The 19211-nt window shown below is 42.9% G+C and overlaps 1 protein-coding gene across 1 annotated transcript in view; it reads right to left on the reverse strand.

Moving 5' to 3' along the window:
• pcca (propionyl-CoA carboxylase subunit alpha) overlaps window positions 1-19211 on the reverse strand; it is a 37859-nt gene that overhangs the window by 13163 nt on the left and 5485 nt on the right. Inside the window, exons 7-18 of the mRNA XM_056394903.1 lie at window positions 18934-18987; window positions 17986-18117; window positions 17475-17511; window positions 15742-15820; window positions 14455-14557; window positions 14155-14249; window positions 8409-8559; window positions 8009-8152; window positions 3792-3866; window positions 3506-3574; window positions 3311-3386; window positions 3016-3229 (exon numbers count right to left, since the gene is read on the reverse strand). Coding sequence (XP_056250878.1) covers window positions 3016-3229; window positions 3311-3386; window positions 3506-3574; window positions 3792-3866; window positions 8009-8152; window positions 8409-8559; window positions 14155-14249; window positions 14455-14557; window positions 15742-15820; window positions 17475-17511; window positions 17986-18117; window positions 18934-18987 — 1229 coding nt within the window. The remainder of the gene's footprint in view (window positions 1-3015; window positions 3230-3310; window positions 3387-3505; window positions 3575-3791; window positions 3867-8008; window positions 8153-8408; window positions 8560-14154; window positions 14250-14454; window positions 14558-15741; window positions 15821-17474; window positions 17512-17985; window positions 18118-18933; window positions 18988-19211) is intronic.

Here is a 19211-nt window from a genome sequence, read left to right on the forward strand (position 1 = left end):
TATCTAACTCAAGCTAGAAGAACAGCTGAAAGTTATACTTTCGGCATCTGAACTCACCATCCAAAGATGCAATACAGTGAATCCTGCAACCAGGATGGTGTTGCCTGTGGATGGCACGCCGCACGACTGTGTCCAAACAACACTTTCATGCAAGCATGTGATGATCTCTATAATCAACCAATCACAGCGGTTCTCAAATTGTTTGTAGATGGCTCCTGTTAGCTACAGGAAACCATGCTGGTTATGCCATCATACAATTAGATAAGGATAACATCTTTACAGAAATTCAAGCATCCAAGGCTGCACAACCATGTTCTGTGCAACTTGTAGAAATCAAAGTTTAACAGCTGCATTTATGTTAGCATGAGGAAAGCGTCTTAATGTATACACAGACTCATCTTAAGCATATGTGTGTGTCACATACATGGAAACATTTGGACACAGAGAGGTTTTCTTAGAGCTGATGGCACCCCAGTAACACACGGGTAAGCTGTCTCTGCTCTGTTAAATGCAATGCACCTCCCTACAGCTGTCGCTATCATTAAGTGTCCAGCACATCAAAGGACAGACTCTTTAATTGCCAAGGACAATAATTTAGCAGATGAAGTTGCAAAATGTGCAGCAGTTAGCACAACTACAGGCCCATTGTTGGTAGCTGAAGATTGTGAACCTCTAACAACTCTATCTTCTCTAATACAGGCACAGGAGAGAGCTGATCCTTTTGAGAAGTCGGTCTGGTTGAAAAAGGGGTCTATCAAGGTAACATGAGATGGTCCTCAAAAGGGTTTTTGGATAAGTTCTCATGGTCATTTTCTGTTTCCTGTTTTGTTGTTGCATTTCGCTATGAGAAATGCAACCTTTCTTACCACTGCGCAAGGGGGGAGGTTATCAAATGCCTCCAAGCAGTTTGGTGGTCACCATCCTTGGCAGCCACAGTTGATAGAATATTGCATGTGTGTACATTATAACACAAGGATAGCTTTTTCGACACCACAAGATGGTCCATTTAGGCATTTAATGATAGATTATGTGGACATGATCACAAGAATAAGAATGATAATAAGATGGATTGAAGAAACACCAACGACGTGACCAGACTATAAATCAGATCAATCAAATCAAGTTGTTGTGCAGAGAGGTTTTTCCACGGTTTGGTTTACCAGATACTATTAGCTCAGACACCTGACCACATTTTGTAGCACAAGCAATTAAGATAACATTAAAGATGCTAGGGATAAAGCAGACATTTGGGTGTGTATACCATCCTCAGTAACAGGGAGCAGTAAAACGAGCTAATGGCACTTTAAAAGCAAAGTTGGCTAAAATAATGTCAGACAGCAACTGTAAACTGGATGGAGGCTTTACCACTGGGACTAATGTCTATGAGATCACAGACTAGCAGACTAACACATCTAATACCTCATGAAAGTGCACAGGGAGATCAATGTCCGTCCCATACCTTAGAGGCCATATGAGGGTCCTCCACTTGAATAGTTAGAAAAAGAGTTAACCAGTTATGTACAACATCTAACATATCCATAAGGTTATCTTCCAATAGATGAAAGGTGCCACAAAGGAGAGAGAAGCTGCCATTTCAGACCAATTGCAGAGGATATGCCCAGGAAAGTGGGTATATGTAAAGGTGTTTAAAAGAAAGTGGAACCAACCCAGGCGTGAAGGCCCCTTTAAGCTCATCTTAGCAACACCAACAGCCCTAAATGTCGAAGATAAGTCATGGCAGAAGGCCCAGGATTCAGTTGGGAAAGCAACCAACTGCCTCAGGATACACAGTTCCAGTCCAAGGAGGACCCACTGCAGGAATATTTCCACCATTGACACCACATCCACTAAAGCCTTCAATACTGTACCAGTTGCTCCATGGTGAGATGGCAGTCCAACAGCCAAAACCACCACTTCCTACCGAGGAGACAGAGGAGAAATCATACTTTCCAATCACCCCTAATTCCAGTCATATGCCTCCATGGCCATGAGCAGCACCAATATATTCTGACCAATAGCCCCAATCACCTGAGGAACCACTCGCACAACCTTTCACCAGCAACACTGCTAGTGATAACACTGCAAATGATACTGCACCCAAGGAAGTTGGAGACCCAAACAAAGTGGTTGACATGATGCCACAGGAGTTCGAACTTCTTAGCCATCGCCCAAGAGTCAGTCTTGACGCCTACGAGGAATTGGAATATGTCGCAACACTCAGCCACAGTGAATGTAATGAATGAATACAATACACCAATCACCGTGGACTATATAATCTCACGGACTTCCACAATTACATGCATGAACACACCACACTATAGCAATAGATTACTGAGAACATAAAGAGTATTATGTTTGAAGAGCACATAAAGACCACAATGCTCCAAAATAAGATCCTGGATTGTGGACAATTTCAATAACAAGTTCAAGTGTCCAAGTTTGCTAAATGTGTTTAATTAGAAACAAGCTCACAATAGATTCTTCACAAGTGCCTCCAGTTCATCACCCTTATTAGCCAGGGAGTTGACCTTTCCCATGAGGACTGATGGTAGAAAAAGCTTATATCTCCATCTCCTAGCCTTTAGCTTATCCCCTTTAGCTTAGCCCCAGCTCTGTATCCACATGGTACACATCTATCAAGGTCATTGTCCTTGCTATTATCATTTTCCTGTGATTCCAACAGTACATTCTAATCTGTGCACTCAGCAGGCTTCTTCAGCTCAGCTGGTATTGGATGTTTAACTCCGTATCTGGTAGACTTTAAAGCCAGGAGTTCTTCCATCGTGTACGTTGTTTTCTCCATCAGCAGACAAAACAACGTAGAATAAAAAACGCCAATCAACAAAAAATACACTAATATATCGCATAGAAAAAAAACTACGCTACTACTACTACTACTACTACTGCTGCTAGGGTTAGCCCTAATATTCAAATATGAATTTGAATATGGTGATAATCAAAAAAAGTCTTTGCCTGTGATTGATTATGATCACATCAGGCTTTCTGCGTCCTCACCTCAGGTTACCCAGGATCCTCTGTGACCGGAGCTGTGCAGAGATGTAGAGAGCTGCTGCCGAGGCCAGCAGCTCCCGGCGTCTGTCTGCCTCCAGCTGGTGACCTTTGAATCCGTTTGGATAAACTTCTGGCAGGAAGTTGGTGCTGATGTCACCAGAGATGAAGCGAGGGTGGGTGATTATTTCCCTCAGGAGGGGAATGTTGTGGGTCACACCTGGAAAGAGGCACAAACCTCATTGCAAAAAAGAAAAGCTTGTTTCTTATCTAATTTTCAGTGTAAAAATGTTTGGCGTACCTCTGATAACGTAGTTATCCAGAGCGTCCTCCATCCGGGCCAGGGCCTCAGCTCGCGTAGCTCCGTAGGTCACCAGCTACAACAGAGACCACAGGAAATGATTGCAGAAACACAAACCCTGTAATCTACCTATTTTTGTGACTATGTCTAAAAATATGAAACACACATTTACAGATCCACTGTATACTGACTGACCTTAGAGATCATGGGGTCGTAATAGATGCTGATGTCACTGCCCTCCTGGATGCCGCTGTCCACACGGACCTGACAGAGTGAGGGATGGACAGGAAAAAGTTCAGGCCCTTAGCGTGAGGAGACCAGAAGATTCGGGTCCAGACTACAGGGTCTGAGGCTGACTCTCGTTTATGCAACAGTGGGCAGCAAGTTATGTAGACTGATGAGGTGAGTCTATGTTACAAACAAGTCATCCACAGAAGTTTTAATACTGTTGTCACTCTCTCACACACACACACACACTTACATTGCTGAGGTTGAGTGGCTCTTGGTATTGAGACAAACGTCCAATGGAGGGAAGACCAAAAGACTTGTAAGGATCCTGAGAGAAGAGAACAAACTTCCAGTTTCATGCACAACAGTAAAATCAGCAGAGGTTCAGATGTTTAAATTACTTTCATAAAAAACACCACTGTCAGATGATATATATATATATATATATATATATATATATATATATATATTTATATTTATTTATTTAAGATAAACACAAAGCTTGTGCTACAGAAAATGGACCAGACTCAGTGAATAGCTCCCTAAGCTTAACATGTCCTATGATAACTATTAATTTACCTGTACAGACTAATGAGCAGTGATAACTAACATGTCTTTGGGGTCATCAGGTGGGAACCTCCTTTCACCAGTGTTTCGTCTAGTTGGTCCCACAACACCTCCAGGAGGCTAGACAGTGATCACTGGCGTCCCAGAGTCACTCCCCTAATGCCAGCCATCACTGCTCCTCACACCACCATTTTCTTTATCTTGCCTATGCTACCACAAACAACACCATCATCAACTCTGACAAAACACACTAACAGATTAAGCAGATTCAGCAAACAAACTCCCCTAAACAGTTGGAGAAAGTGGCGGCCATTTTGAAGGAGGCAGAGTCAAGGAGAGAAGCCTTTTTGAGCTAAACTCTCCCCCGCCGGATTAGGCTGTGCTCTACATCCCCCCCTATTCTTCAACACCACACCATGCAACTCACCTAAAACAAACAAACTCACCTAAACAGCCACAGACACACTACAAATCAATTCGATACAAGCAAACAATACAGGCCACCTCACCTGGACTAACCGCATGGTCTCAAAGAGGCTCACACAGGCCACACCCCCACTTAAAAACACTTCCTCTTCCTGGATTTCTTCCTTGCTTCTCCTAAGAGTCTATCTACCCTAAGTGCTCCCCCTGCTGGGCCCCCAGCTACCATTACTCCTCCTCATCCAAATCCACTGACTGGATCTAGCTGCCTCATCTGACATGTCCTTTACAATTTTCCTCACACTCTGTCCACTTGCTCCTAACTCCCTCACCAAAGAGACAACAGACCTTGCTACAAATCCTCTACATCCTACTTCCACTGGACAAATCCTAACTTTCCATCCTCGCTGCTCTGCTTCTGCCCCTAACTCTGCATACCTGAGCTTTTTCCTTTCATATGCTTCCTCAACTAAGGCCTCCCACGGAACAGTCAGCTCTATGAAATATACTTTCATTCTACTCCTAGACCACAAGACTATATCAGGCCTTAGCTTTGTAATGGCTATTTCCTGGGGAACAAGAAGCTTTCCTCCTAAATCTACCTGCATTTCCCAATCACAAGCACCTTCTAAGCTGCCTTGCCTTCTTGTTGTCTTACCAACTTTCTCTCCCTCTTGAACAAACTTGATTGCACCTTTCTTTGTTTTAGGTCCTCCTAAATTTGCCTGCCTCCGTAACTCTTCAATTCCTGCAGCTAAGCTTTTTAGAACCTGGTTATGTCGCCACGTATACCTGCCTTGCGACAGACTAACCTTACACCCTGACAGAATGTGCTTTAAAGTTGCAGTATCTGAACACAATGAACATAGTGGGTCTCCATTTACCCAGAGTTTTAGGTTCTGGGGAGTTGGCAGTACATCATAAGTTGCCCCTATCAAGAATCTAATACTACTTTCCTCCATGCTCCAGAGTTCTTTCCAGCTAAGCTTTTTCTTATCTACACCTTCCCAATTCACCCACTGTCCCTGCTTAGCCTGGGCCACTGCCTTAGCACCCCTTAATAATTCCTCCTGTCTACGAACCTGCTCCACGACTAGCTTTCTCTTCTCCTTGGGACCTGCTCTACTCCACACCGGTTTGCCTGGGCCAAGCCCCAAGCCTCCCCGGCCTATTTGGACATTACCCACAATCTCTGTATGCCTAAGCGTTGCTTCTGCCTCCTGCACTGCGATTCTTGGATTCCACTTTCTCCCCTTGATTGGGTTTGGAACCACCTTACTAACTACCGCATCTTTGCTCCCAGATAACAGGAGCTCTGTCCTAACCTTGGTACATTTAAACTCCTCCACTAGACTAGTTACTGGGAGCTGAAGTATGCCTTTCCCATACAGTGCCACTGTGCTTAAACATCTAGGAACACCTAGCCACTTCCTAATGTAAAAGCTAACTAATTTTTCCATTTTTTCTGCAGTGGATATTGGAATCTCATATACAGACAGTGGCCACATCAGCCTGGGAAATAACCCAAACTGCAGACACCACAGTTTCAACTTTCCTGGCAGCCCAGATTTATCTATTCTATCCAGTCCCTCAGCAACATCCTTCCGAAACTGCACTACCTGTTCTCCGTCATTCAAGTCTGCCTTGTACCACCTACCTAGACTCTTTACTGATTTTTCCCTAATTATTGGAATTTCCTCTTCATCTATTACAAACTTCCTATCACTTAACTTCCCTCTGCTTATTGAGATACTTCTAGACTTACTAGGCTTGATTTTCATACTAGCCCACTTTAAGTTTTTATTAAGTCTCTCAAGTATTCTTTTCATACATGGCACCGTTGTAGTTATCAACGTCATGTCATCCATGTAGGCCCTAATTGGTGTAAGGCGCACCCCATCCTGCCGCCTCTCTCCACCTACAACCCACTTAGAAGCTCTAATGATTACCTCCATCGCCATTGTGAATGCCAATGGAGAAACCGTGCACCCTGCCATAATGCCTATTTCTAGCCTCTGCCATCCTGTTGTGAAGCCTGCTGTGCTTAAGCACAGCCTAATATCTTGGAAATACAATTTTACTAAATTAACCACTACTCCAGGTACTTTAAAATAATCAAATGCCTCCCAAATAAGGCTATGTGGCACTGAACCAAACGCGTTTGCTAAATCCAAAAATATGACATTCAAGTCTCTTTTCTCTGTCTTGGCTGCCTGAATCTGATGCCAAATCATGCTAGTGTGCTCTAAACATCCTGCAAACCCTGGTATTCCTGCCTTCTGTACTGCAGTATCAATTAAGCTATTCCTTTCTAAATAACTAGTTAATCTCCGTGCGACTACGCTAAAGAAGATCTTCCCCTCTACATTTAGGAGAGAGATCATTCGAAACTGACTCAGGTCTGAGGATTCCTTCTCCTTTGGGATAAAAACACCTCCTGCCCTACGCCATGCTCTGGGAATAACCTGTTTCTCCCAAACTATTCTCAATTGCCTCCACAAAAACTTTAGGATATCAGGTGCGCTTTTATAAACCCGGTAGGGGACTCCATTTGGCCCTGGGGCCGAAGAAGCCTTTGCACGCCTGACTACCTCCTCAACCTCCTTCCACCTGGGTGGTCTAACATCCATCTCATGATCTATCTTTCCTACTGGCGGCATGTCAGGTGGAAGGCCTATTACTCTATTCTGCTCCAAATCTGAATATGTGTTTCTTAGATATTTTTCTACTTCTAACTTTGTTGCCTTAAGCTGCCCTCCCTTTTCCTGGTTAAACAATCCTTTAACAAACTTGAAAGGGTCCCTGTAAAACGCTGTCCTTACATACTCTTTATTCTTTCTCTTTTTCCTAAGATATTCAGCCCTTCTAAGTACTGCTAGTCTGCCTCTCAATATATATATATATATCTAAGGTCAGTCAGTATATATATATATATATAAACTTTCTTTCACTGTCAGGTGACAATGGTCGATCAATAACATTGTGTGTTCACTTCATGGTTAATCATCAGAGCAGCATCACATCATCATGTCTGGAGAGAAGAAGCGCCATCACAGTAATTATGCTGTTTCAAGATATAAACTTTAACATAGTTTACTGAAGTCACATGATGATACATGAAAATATAAATAGATTCAGACATGTGGAAATGAACAGTTTATTGTTCTATGTCAAGGTTAAAAGGTAACTCATCATTTAGTCTTATGAATCAATCATTTTATCTGCAGATGAACAAACAGACAGGCTGAATGGATCATCAGTCAGTCTATTTTCTGCTGTTGTTTCTTCACACTCAATGACAGAAAACCTGCTCGGTGTCACTGAGAATAAACCTGATCTCTGTCACTGAGAGAAAACCTGCTCCCTGTCTGTCCATGAGGTCCTGACCTTCAGATACATAATGACTTCATTTAACACAATATTTCATTATAACAGTCATAAAGAGATTTGTTACAAATGCGCGCACAGACACACACACACCTCAGCGTAGACACGACTCTCAATGGCCCAGCCATTTATTGGGATGTCTTCCTGTTTGTGCTGCAGTCTGTAGCCCCTAGCAACCTGTATCATCTGTTCCACCAGGTCCAGACCAGTGATGCACTCTGTGATTGGATGCTCCACCTGGGGTCACAGGTTAAAAAGATACTGGTTTCAGCACAACTCAAGGAACCCTTACTGGCCTTTTCCAGGTATTTCAGCAGAAGGTCTTCATCAGCAGGTGAAGTGTCTGATTTCTTGCTGATGTTTTTATTTCTTTTCTGTTCCGTCTATGAAGAACTAGTTTGTCTCATTTGATACATGTGAAATGTTCTCTTGTTCCTCAGTGGGTTCTCCAAGCCCCCCCACCCCACCCACACACACACACACACCTACACACCTGCAGTCGTGTGTTCATCTCCAGGAAGTAGAAGTTCTTCTGAGAGTCCACCAGGAACTCCACGGTGCCAGCAGAGGAGTACTGCACAGCCTTGGCCAGCTGCACTGCCTGCTCTCCCATCGCCCGCCGTGTCTCTGGGTCCAGGAAAGTGCTGCAGACACAACACTACACATTGAGACTCACTCAGTGCTTCAAACGGAGTCAAATAGAAACAAATTCTACAAATTTAACAACAGCTTTTTTTCTAAATACTACAAATTCACAAATGTAAATTCTCCTTAGTGCTGATTATTGTAAATACAGTACACTTACTGAGCACCTTATTAGCACTTTAGTTGTCCACCTGCTTATTCATGCAATCATCAGCCAATCATGTGGCAGATCCTGGTGAGGAGATTCACTTAATGAGGAAAACTGTGATCTCAGTGACTTTGACTGACATGATTGTTAGTGTCAGACGCAGGTTTGAGTGTTCTCAAACTGCTTATATCCTGGATTTTCACTCAAAACAGTCTTAAGAGTTTTTACTCAGAATGGAGCAACAACAAAAACATTCAGTGAGTAACAGCTGTGTTGATGAGAGAGGTCAGAGAGAATGGACTGGTTGTAGCAGATAAAAGGCTACAGTCACTCAGATAACCACTCTTTACAACTGTGCTGAGCACAAAAGCTTCAGAGTGAACAACACGTCCAACCTTGAGGTGGATGGACTACAACAGCAGAAGACCACGTCAGGTTCCACTTCCTGTCACCAAGAACAGAAACCTTAGGCTGCAGTGGACACAGACTACCCAACACTGGACAGTCAAAGACCTGGTCTGATAGATCTGGATTTCTGTTGAGGCAGCAGTTGGTAGAGTCCTTTTTAGAGTACTTTTTCATACCAATCAATCATGGTCTGAATTTCACAGCCTGAATATTGTTGCTGACCATGTTGTAGCAGACATACCTGGTCTGGCATCAGTCACAAACGGTTAAAGAAGTTCATTGTAACAACATGCAGAGTTATGGTCCCAAAATTCACACTTTTTACTATTTCCACCATCAAACTATTGAATTGATAGGAAACAGAGACAAAAGACCCTTCACTCTCACAAACAGACCAGTCAGAGAGATTCACAACCAGACCGTGGGTCAAAGGGTCAGCTCCAGAGGATCAACAAATGGACTAGGCAAACTGGAGAGCATAGGCAAAATCTCCAGTTTGTAACAATACGACTCTTACTATTGATATGCGATTGTTTCTTATATAGTAAAAGTAACTGTGAGGGAGCTGGCAAGCATCCCCCTCACTAAGGTGAAAACTATGCACATTGGCTAAGACAGGAAGTTTATTTTTTGTTGTGCTTTTATTTTGGGAACCCCTACTAACCACTCTCTCTGTTTGAGGTCTACTTCCGGGGGGCGTGTTTTCATGGAGTGCACACATGGGAATGCTGCCAGACTCAGCAGGTGTCAATTACCTCATCAGGCTGTACCAAGTGGGCAGGAAGGAGAGAGGGGAGTGGGTAGAGGGGTTTTACTTAAGTTTGGCTTTTGTTGGGTATTTCTTTAGTTTATTATGTATTCTATTTTGATCTGTGTTAGGCCAAAGGTTAGTTTATGTAAATATCAGTGTGGTTAAATTGTAAAGGTATTCAATATGTGTGGTGCTAGTGTCTAGGGTCCCTGCACTAGGTGATGTTTGGTAGAGGCTATGGGTACTTATACCAGGTGGGAAAGCAGGGTAGGGTGTCAGAGAATGGGGGTCAGGTTGGACATCACCGCTGCCGCTGCTATCCAATGTAACCTGCTACACCAGTCAGACTGCTTTGGTTGTCCAGCCATCCTGTGACCTCTATGTAAGAACTGTTGGATGTTGTTTGTGTCATTTGCCTCAGCTCACCAGTAAACTAAGAGCTCTGCAACCAACTTTTGTGTGCCTGATTCTGTCCTCTCTCATGCTTGTACTCCAATCCTGCTGGCCTTCATCCTGATTGTAAGGGTTCACCATCATCCAAACCTTACATGTGGTGTCAGAAGTGGGATGAGACGCGGCCAGATTGAAGGGGTATAGCGTGGAGAGTTGACAGTATGGGACCTAAAGCACACGGCAGAGCTCCAAAGACAGAGGTGGCTGAAGATGGCCTGGAAGAGGGTGCTGCAGGAGGGCTGCCTTTGAATATGCATCCTAGGGAGGAGCACCTGGTACCTGCAGAGATGGACTCAGTTACCAGTATGTTGCAGCAATTTCTTCAGTGCCAACGTGACCTGAGTGACAGGTGGGACAAAGAAACAATTAGACAGGACAAAAGATGGCGCCAAATGCAGGTCCAAATGAATAACCTTCGTGATGAGGTGGAGCAGCAGCAGAGGGAAGAGAGCCAGCCCCAGTTGAGCACACGACCATCGCAGCAGGAGCTGGAGGAGCATGTTTCCCAGTCCAGGGCCGAGTTAAGAGGCAGGGGCGGGGGGCAGGCAGTATTAGCTGAAACTGTTCAGGGTCCAGAGGAGATAGTTCCCCAGTTCACAGCACAGGGTGACCCAGAGAGTCAGGGTCCAGACCAGGATTCAGGTGAGGTGGATCTAAATGTTCTCTCTGAATTACCTTACTTTGATGAGGTTTTTACTGACAGTCCGGTGAAGGTGAGGAAAAGTAGGAGACAGAAAAGGCAAGAGAAAATGGCAGGTTCCGTTAGAACAGGTTCAGGACTTTCAGAGCCAGAGGTGTGTGATACTGATAAAAGTTGTGATTGTCTGCACCTTCAGAGACAAGATGAATCACTGCAGGACCTCTTTAAACAAGCAGCTGTAGTGCAGCGGGGTCAGGTGGCAGGGGAGGGTTACTTCCTTGGAGACCAGGTGCTGTACTACAAAGCCAATCTAGATGACAGGGAAAGACTGGTGGTTCCACAGGGGCTCCAGGAACAGGTGTTAAAGTTGGGCCATAGTATTCCCTGGGCAGGTCATCTAGGGGCTAAAAAGACTTTGGACAGGATTGCGAGCCGGTTTTACTGGCCCGGTCTGGTGGGCTGGTACAGGCGTTTCATCCGGGACTTTTCTGCAAGGGCGGCGCCCTTATCTGATCTCACCAGCACGGCGAAAACCAAGGTGGTGTGGGGTGAGGAGCAGGAAAAGGCGTTCCAGGACCTCAAAGCAGCTCTGTGCCAGGAGCCTGTGCTGCAAAGCCCAAACTTCAACTTACCCTTCATAGTCCAGACAGACGCTTCTCACCGAGGGATAGGTGGGGTCCTCCTGCAAGGAGAGGGGGAAGGAAGGAAACCAGTGGCATACATTGGCAGGAAGCTGTTTCCCAGGGAGACCAGGTATTCTGCAGTGGAGCTGGAGTGTTTGGCCATTAAATGGGCCATCGACACCTTCAAGTACTACCTGCTCGGGAGAGAGTTCAACTTGGAAACGGACCATAAGGCTCTGCAATGGCTGGAGCAAATGAAGGATACCAACAGCCGGATCACACGTTGGTTCCTGTCCCTTCAACCATATCGGTTCTCCATCCACTACCGGCCAGGGAAGCAGAACACGGTGGCTGACTTTTTGTCTCGCAACGTGGTTGGCGAGCCTGCCGAAGGGGGAGAGAAGTGTGAGGGAGCTGGCAAGCATCCCCCTCACTAAGGTGAAAACTATGCACATTGGCTAAGACAGGAAGTTTATTTTTTGTTGTGCTTTTATTTTGGGAACCCCTACTAACCACTCTCTCTGTTTGAGGTCTACTTCCGGGGGGCGTGTTTTCATGGAGTGCACACATGGGAATGCTGCCAGACTCAGCAGGTGTCAATTACCTCATCAGGCTGTACCAAGTGGGCAGGAAGGAGAGAGGGGAGTGGGTAGAGGGGTTTTACTTAAGTTTGGCTTTTGTTGGGTATTTCTTTAGTTTATTATGTATTCTATTTTGATCTGTGTTAGGCCAAAGGTTAGTTTATGTAAATATCAGTGTGGTTAAATTGTAAAGGTATTCAATATGTGTGGTGCTAGTGTCTAGGGTCCCTGCACTAGGTGATGTTTGGTAGAGGCTATGGGTACTTATACCAGGTGGGAAAGCAGGGTAGGGTGTCAGAGAATGGGGGTCAGGTTGGACATCACCGCTGCCGCTGCTATCCAATGTAACCTGCTACACCAGTCAGACTGCTTTGGTTGTCCAGCCATCCTGTGACCTCTATGTAAGAACTGTTGGATGTTGTTTGTGTCATTTGCCTCAGCTCACCAGTAAACTAAGAGCTCTGCAACCAACTTTTGTGTGCCTGATTCTGTCCTCTCTCATGCTTGTACTCCAATCCTGCTGGCCTTCATCCTGATTGTAAGGGTTCACCATCATCCAAACCTTACAGTAACACACACACACACACACACACACACACACGCGCACGCACACACACACACACACACACACACACACACACACACACGTCTTTCCTCTTTGTCCCTCTTTAGATAAACGTCATAAACTACAACCCACATTCCAATCCTGAGTAGTGACCAGCACAACATTCTTCACCGACAGATCTGAAGAATATGAAATTAAATATATAACTATTCTGTAACCTATTTGATGGTATGTAATAAATCAATTCCCTGTCTGTCTAGAATGGCTGAAATACAACATATAGATTTTGAGACAATATAATTAATATGACCAGTGTTGTAAATTTTTACAAAAATATTATATGCATTATAAATATGCTGAATGTTAAACTTATATAATCCAATGAAGTAGCTATATTCATAACTGAGGTTAGATTTGTATGTGAGCCAGTGTTTACTGAAGTTGGACTGTTATAGAATGGAACCTGGAGGGAAAAAAAATGGTCTGAAGGGACCAGGGAGCAATGGTGTTGGAGTGGCAGCCGTAGTGAGGCCCAGGTTGAGGATAGATAGGAGCCTTATGTTTAGGATAGACAGGAGACTTCGAGGATAGACAGGAGACGTAGGTTGGGGATAGACAGGAGGCTTCTGGACACCTGGCACTACTACTATGTCCTGGCATGCTTGGTTTGGGGAAATTCCACACGGGGCTGGACACCATTGTTCCCAAGGGGTTGATAGGTTTGCTTTAGAAAACAGGTGGAGAACCACCTAAGAAGGAACTATATATGATAATGCACAGGCACTCTGTCTTCAGTTCAGATCCTGATCTGATCTCGCTTTTGTTCTTGTGAAAGATTAATTCTATTACATCGGACTCTGACCATCTCCAGTGACTTATTTTTTGAATCTTTTTTGACTCCACTAAAAGTGCAGTTTTGTAGAAATTTATGTGTTGGTGAAGAGGTATAGACTTAGACTCTGGCCCAGACCTGGACCTTTTTCCCTCCCAACATAAATTGGCGAGCCATCCAGGAGAGGCCTGAGGACCCCTGCCTGAGAGGATCAGCTTGCATCTCATTCTTTCCATCACACACTGAGGAAAACGTAATTAATGTTGGTTAAATCATTTTTATACATAAAATTATATTATATATTTCTACATTGTCCTCCCCGACAGACGCACTGATGTCACACTGTAAAAGACAGAAGTAATAAGGCATGGCAACCAGTTATAAATACTCATATATTGAACAATGCAAAAGATTAGAAAGTAAACACAAACAATTTGAGCTCTGGATGATTTCTGTTGTGAGTCTGTTTCCAAACACGTTAACAATGAAACAGTCCAACTCTTCAACTCATTAAACTCACTGTCAGTTGTTGCTATAATCACAGTCTTCACTACATTTGCACTTGCTGATTTAAAACAGATAGTTTCACTAACCTGGGAGCCTCCTCCACCACCTTCTGGTTCCTCCTTTGGATAGAGCACTCCCTCTCATTCAACCACAGAGCATTACCATGTTTATCAGCCAGCACCTACAAGAAGCAGAAGCTGAACAACTGATGTTCACATTTACACATGGCTTCAATCAAATCAGGTGTAAAAACTATAGACTATAACAAGTTCACTGGAAATCTGTCAGTAAAAGTAAAACCTAAGGCTCACACCACTGAAAACACTTAATATCATATTCACATAGAAGTTCTATACTATACGTGTGACTGTGTGCGTGTCTCATACCTGTATTTCTATGTGTCTGGGGTTGTCGATGTACTTCTCAATGAGCAGCCTGTCGTCTCCAAAGCTGGAAGCTGCCTCCTGGGACGAGAACCGGAAACCTTCCCTGTGATAAAACAAACACACACACCCCTTTATGGAAAATGCATGTTAGACCAAGTGAAGTGATTTGTACAGTTAATGACCTCCCTGGAGGTGCAGTGTTTTGTTCATCTTGTTAGGCTAATAGACCTATGTCTATAAGCATACATAAACATACATATTTGAATGCGCTACAAGATAAATGTCAATATATAAAATTATTCCAATTTCTAATAGGTTTCAGATATAAATTTCACACATGGAAATTCAATATATGTACATATATTACATTTACGTAGGGGAATACTCCTCAGTCAGAGGGAACAGGCTGACGCTCTCCAGACCAAGTCAGGGTTCTATAGTCATCCCCACAGATGGTCACAGTCCAATATGATTCAGAGTATAAATAATGAAAGAGTGTATTTGCGTTTTAGGACAAATGTCTATGACATTGGCCAATTAAATCAGCTAATTTAGTATTTATCCACTTAAATTAATAAATGCACCTTTTGTAAGTGAGGTAAAATAACACTGTATAGTTAAAATAAGCAGTAACTCCATTCAGCCACCAGAGGGCATTAAGGATATTTATATAAGGGGCCACTCCACTCCATTTGAACAATATGGTCTGACTGAACTAAAGCTGGACTGTTAATATGTTGTATACAAAGATCAACAACAGTAAGACAATATTCTGTTGCCTGAGCCTCTCAGATGTGAACAGGAGGGTTAGGGTTAGCATCCATACTCAGCAGTACCATGTTGCTATATACTCACTACTACTCTGATTGGGACTGATTGATCCGCTGACTGCATCAGCGGCTGAATAACAACAAATGAAGAAAAGAAAACTGCATTTAAGGAAATGTAGTTCTTCACAATGATACAGTCTGTGGATGCAGAGGACTCAGTTCTTGGATTGTAGGGAGGCTTCCATAGTTGTAGACAGAACTACATTAAATTGTTGGATTAGCAGCAGTGATGTTATTCTGAAGGTATTTAAGTCAAAGTCCAGCTGCAGCAGAAGTGATTGTATTTACATCAGAAGGTTTTACAGTAGAACCTCAGGGCCAGCAGTCAGAATAATTTAAGTAGAAACAGAATACCTTGGTTTTCAGCATTCTGATTGATGTATATTGTTTTCATGAATAACAATGTTGTTATCAAAGAGAAGACGATGACAGAATATGACAGAAACAGGTACAATACCTTGTCTCCTCATCATTCCAAGCTATCCTCATTCCTTTCCCTCCTCCTCCTGCAGATGCTTTAATCATCACAGGATAGCCTAGCAACAACACAAAGATAACACCACATGTGTAAACATGCCTTGGTTTGACTACACAAATCCGACCACAAGTACCCCCAGTAGGAGACATGAGACATGTCCACTGACAGTCAACTAAAATATACTAAACACAAGTGTCAGAGAGCATCAGTGCCTGCACACACAGCTGTGTACACAGACACACACCTTTACACCTGCAAGAGACATTGATGCCACAGAGAACATTTACACGTGTGTTACACTTGTGGATTGATTTCTAAACCTGTTCTTTGTGACAGAGTTATTGGAAACAAACTTCTGTCACAAAACAACAACAGATACCTTTGGTCTGTTAATTCTGCTTCAGTTTACAGTAGGGTTGCACGGTATACCAGTACCAGTATAGTACCGCGATACTAGAGTTTTGAAAACGGTACTATACCAGCATTGAAAAACAAACGGTACTTTTATTTCATTTTATCGAATGCAAATGAATTGGTAAATTGGAGCCTGTCTCTTTAAGCACAGCGAGGCCAGTGAGTGTGACGTAGTTGTCCGAGCCTCCCACGCGCACTCGCATGTTTAGACTGAGGAGGAGAGAGAAACGACAAGTTGCGTCTTAGACAGACGGAGCAGGTTGAAGAAAATACAGTAGATAGAGATGGCAGCTGCAGAAAAGCCCGTACTTGTGGTAAAAATAGGGGCCCGAAGTACGGTGTGGAAATATATCGGGTTCAAACCGAACGATAAAGGCGAGCCACTGAACCCAGAAACACCGCAGTGCAAGCGGTGCTACAAACTGTGTCTCGCAAAAGCAGGCAACACTTCAAACCTGCCGAAACATTTAAAGGACAACCATGCGGACTTGTTCCGAGACTTCAGTCAAGAACGACAGGTGATAATGTTGTTCACCAGTTCACTGCACTGTAATGTCAATGAGAGAAGTACAAAGCCCCTCCCAGCCCAGTAGTAAACCTACAGTAGCCTGCATTCAGAGAGCTAAAACATGTCCATGGTTAATAAGTACATTAAAAAATATATATTTTTTAAATTAAATTACATTCTTTAAATATTTAAATAACCCATTAAGGCAATACATAATAAAATGAAATATTTTTTAACATAAAGTATCGAAATACATATTGGTATCGGTATCGAAACAGAAATTTGGTATCGTGACAACCCTAGTTTACAGGTCTTATAAAAGGTAGAGAGATCCATGGTGATTATTGATCATGTTGATTAAATGTTGGTGACATTCTTATGTAAACAAACACACATGCATCACAACAGACAAAAATGATTAAGGTAATTTTTATATATTGTACAATGAGTATATAACGTGAACATGGTGTGATAAAGTAGTTCAACAAGCTCTACCTCCAGCAGCTACAACAGTAACATGCTGCTGACACACTGATTAATTATGTCTTCTATAATGATATATACTTTAACTGTAATACTTTATCTATATTTTGACATGGCATGGCAGTAAAAGTTTATTGGTTTACACAAATTAGTCTCTTTTGATTGAAACTCGGTTGGACCAACCCACCAGAAGCAGAGACGAGCCACCAAACTCCAGACAGAAAGGGTCAGGACAGGAGGTCACTCAATTCTGTCCCACTCCATAACACAATGTTCACCATCAGTGTGTAGAGGAGTGATGACTTACCTATGTCCTGAGCAATCTTCACAGCTTCCTCAGCAGTCTGACACAGAGAAAGGGAATGGTTACTAAACTGTGTAGGAACTATTTCTTCCATGAACTACACCTGCAGCTAAAAGTGAATGTACTATGACTGAACATGTGTGAAGAACTGGCCTGTGACCATAGTGTCAGTCAGACTGCTCTCTGTGGTCTCTACTATGAAGCAGTTTTGTGTCTTTGTGTACAGTTGTTTGACTCGATCCAGTATACTGGACCTGGATCAACACAGGCGTGAGATGTGGAAACTCAGCTGTCTACTGTCCATTGTACTGCTGTGGATCATGTGTGGGTTTAACTTTTGTATTATTGCATATGTAACAGTAAGGATACTCTTGGTATTGTTTATTATAGTTTTCATAAATAAACAATAACATCAATTCAAACATCCTGTGAACACAGAAGAACAGATCATAAACAACATTTCATCTCATTTCCCTGCTTCATATATGCTGTGTGTGTGTGTGTGTATCCATACCTTGACAACTCCATCAAATCCTGGGATAGTGTTGACCTTAGCGGCCTTAGCAATTAGCTTGCTCTCTATTTTATCTCCCATTGCCTGGATAGCATGCGTGTCTGGGCCAATGAATGTCACACCCTCTGCTGACTAGGAACAAAACAACGATAAAACCATGAGATTGAGATTTCATATCAGACTTATAAGAACATGCATACAGAGTACAAAGAGTTGAGATCCCATCCCACTGCCAGGCTCACTCCACTCACCTCACACAGTGTGTCTGCATTCATTATTTCTATCATTCACTATTTTGATCATCTACTATTTCTGTCATTGACCTTCCTAGAAAGATTGTTTTAACTGCTATTTTAACAATATGATAATTCAGTTATGTGCAACACAATAACTTTGCAACTGCGTCTCATGGCCAACCCTGAGTTTTCACTCATACTGCCATTAAGTTCCAGAATAAACTCCCATACTCAACTGCTGTGAAAGTGAATCCTTTGGAATCATTTGCATTGATGTAGGACTTTTTCGTAAATATGGACAGAATCAAACATTTTGAATTTGCAAAATATGCCTCACAAAAAAAAGCATAGAGCTGAAAGGGTTAAAAAGTCATCTATATAATAATATTACTGATGCTCAATATTCATTGCTGGTGGAGTGGAGATGTGCAAACCATAGCAGCAGTTCAGCAGGCAGTTGTCATGCACAGGTGATGTGATTAGTGTGGCTCTAGTTATAGTTGCTCTGCCTTTAGCTTCTTGAAGTTGGATGTGTTCAGTGTTTGATGGAGTTTAAGAGTCTGATGAAGTTTGTGAATGTTTCCTGGTTCTTCCTCCTTTACTTTGGCCTCAGAAGTTTTACACTTTAGCTTTGATTCTTCTTCTCTCATGGTGAAGAACGTTAATGCTGATGACATGTTGTGTGTAGCTGTGTCTGAGCTGTGTTACTCACAAGTCGCTTTGCAAACTCTTTGTTTTCAGAGAGAAACCCATAGCCAGGATGAACCTTCATAGAGGGAAAAAAAAAAAAAAAAAAAACTTAATTTGATGCGTTTCAAACAGGAGTAGCTGTAAAACCTGTAGCTCTGAGATCATAACTCTGGATTTTTTCTAGAAATATTTGACAGCACCATCTCCTCTCTCTGATGAATGGTTCTGCAGAGAGAATGCAGTTTAAACATGAACACAGATGGCGACACATTAAAAGGAAAAACCTGAATACATGAGTGG

The sequence above is a fragment of the Seriola aureovittata genome, chromosome 14 (genome assembly GCF_021018895.1).
Source record: "Seriola aureovittata isolate HTS-2021-v1 ecotype China chromosome 14, ASM2101889v1, whole genome shotgun sequence".
Classification (NCBI taxonomy): domain Eukaryota; kingdom Metazoa; phylum Chordata; class Actinopteri; order Carangiformes; family Carangidae; genus Seriola; species Seriola aureovittata.